The sequence below is a fragment of the Pinus tabuliformis genome, chromosome 5_2, assembly GCF_031772625.1.
Source record: "Pinus tabuliformis cultivar Carrire ecotype Pingquan chromosome 5_2, CPIR1, whole genome shotgun sequence".
Lineage (NCBI taxonomy): Eukaryota > Viridiplantae > Streptophyta > Pinopsida > Pinales > Pinaceae > Pinus > Pinus tabuliformis.
In genome coordinates, this window is record NC_142306.1 from 691412820 (window position 1) to 691415021 (window position 2202).

At 35.1% G+C, this 2202-nt stretch overlaps 1 protein-coding gene across 1 annotated transcript; it reads right to left on the reverse strand.

The window, feature by feature from the left end:
- Positions 1 to 576: 576 nt before the first annotated feature.
- LOC149160999 (uncharacterized) lies at positions 577 to 1775 on the reverse strand. The gene is made up of 2 exons (XM_089435461.1): positions 1388 to 1775; positions 577 to 1290 (listed from the first exon to the last, which is right to left on the reverse strand). Exons 1-2 carry the CDS (start codon positions 1506 to 1508, stop codon positions 989 to 991), a joined length of 423 nt encoding a protein of 140 aa, XP_089291587.1. The 5' UTR covers positions 1509 to 1775; the 3' UTR covers positions 577 to 988.
- Between the last annotated feature and the right edge of the window lie 427 nt (positions 1776 to 2202).

A 2202-nucleotide genomic window follows, 5' to 3' on the forward strand; every position in this document is an offset into this window, starting at 1 on the left:
TTTAGTAACCTATGTTTGGTCAAATAAAGAAATAATAAATAATTATATAAAATATTTAAATAATATTAGTTTATAAAAAAAATTTACATGTAAAAAATTTGAATCTTTTTCTTTTTTTTACTTATATTAAATTCATATATAAAATAAATCTATACCCATATTAACAACAATACAAAATAAATAGAGTTTAATCCCTGTTTATACATTAAAGTGAATGTAAAATAAATAGAATTTAATTTTAACCATACTTACTTTTATATATATATATATATATATATATTTTATACAAAATTTATATAGTATAACTATTTAAATAAAAAAGATAAATAAGTTTAAGATGTTTAGAATAAATTGTGAAAGGGTTTTTTGTCAAGTCATTTTATAGTGAAAAAGTTACAAGCTTAAAATTTGGTGGGCAAAAATTCAGCCATATTAAAGATTCGTGTGCCTAAACAAGATATTATCCATAAGTAATTTTGAAAGCTTAAATACCCAAAATCATAATTACTCAAGCCAAAACCAAAACATAACAGTAATATCAGAAATCACATTATCTAACAACAACATCAAAATATATATTTTAAACTTGGTTTCATACCCATTAAATGGTAGTATCCACGATCAGCCTACAATAGAAATTGAGGGCATCAACACATTGACTATTGCTATATCAACTCTGTTTTCTTGCTCTTAATTTGTCACATTTCTTATAGCTTCTTGCAGCTGGCTGGTCAGGTATTACCTACCATTCACTCTCTGTTTTCTAGTGACTTGACTCTACAATATCATAATGGGTGTAAAACAAGAACATAAACTTGAAAACTTAGTTTGAAAACCCAATCAGGGGCTTGCTGCTATGCAGCTCTCCCTTGTTACATATTAATGTGTCCTACATTTGGAATTCAACTGGAAAATTTAAGATGGAAAGACTGTAGAACGCAACTAGTGTTATATATCGGAGATTCCCCCTTCGAATACCAGAACTGTTTCAGCGCACATATGGCGGAGGCGGAGGCGGAGGCGGCGGCGTAGGCGGGGAGGTAGGCGGAGGCGGAGGCGGAGGCGGAGGCGTAGGTGGGGAGGTAGGCGGAGGCGGAGCGATAGGACGAAACCAAATGCGGCCCCGAGCAGCTAGTGGCGTAGGAGGCCTCAGCGGTTGTCTCCTCCGACTTATTTTCACAGATCTATGCTGGTACCCATGATTCTTCGCCATAGGCTCTAAATATCTCGTATTTCTGCCCTGCAAACGCCACGGATCCGCCTCTCCCATACCAATTTGGGCCTCGTTTCCTGCAACCACAAAGTTCAGGAGAGAATAGAAAACCAATTAAAAGGCTAAATAGCAGTCATTTTTTGTTAATGTAATCGAAATTGAGATGGATCTTACCATCGTTGGAGTGTCCATGGGAGGCAACGGTTAGAGAAAGCAGCAGAAAGAGCAGTACGTACACCGAATGAAGCATTATCAGTGATGGTTTAATCATCACACTTCTCCCCACAGGTAACATGCTGCTATGCTACCCCTGTGATTATAATATATATAGTGAATGTGATGATGCCAGACGTAGTTGCAGTCAATGTGATGCCAGAACACGGTAATTTCCATTGCCAAGTCAAACCATATTTTTTCACCAAAAGAACCCTAACGAGATATACATATTGAAATTGCGTGGTGTGAATCTAGGTGGAGTATTAATGAGGAAACATGTGAGGGATGGAAATGATTAGATGCATGTCGGTGCGTCCCCTCATCCATTGAACAGCTAACAGTCAAATATTTCTGCGTGTTTGACTATTAGTGAGGCTAGCTGATTACAACGGACTCTGTAAAACTAGACTTAAATTTTTTAAGTGTATTGTTTGGAAGCATACGGTCAATCTCCACACATATTTTGAAAAGATTATTAGATTTTTTCTAAATCCAATTTTTTTATTTGCCCAAAGTGTTTTTAATTCGCTTCAATACTTCATAGTACCAAAAAAATGAAGTTAGAAAGCCTCGCCCAAACTGATATAGTAAATACCCCATAATTATAAAAACAAACCCAAAAAACCTTGAAATAATAAATATTTCAACACTACCCAAAACCAAAAGTCATTAAATCTACATATAATTGCCTTAGAATAGAGGACAGTTAAGAAAGGAAAAACCTCATCTAGGTTGACATCTATAGCAAGAGCCTTCTCCATTTGCTCTATTAT

Coding starts and splice junctions, on each gene's coding strand:
- LOC149160999 (XM_089435461.1), bottom strand. CDS start 1,508: ATGTTACCTGTGGGGAGAAGTGTGATGATTAAACCATCACTGATAATG. Junction 1,291..1,387: donor CCATGGACACTCCAACGATG/GTAAGATCCATC, acceptor TTGTGGTTGCAG/GAAACGAGGCCCAAATTGGT.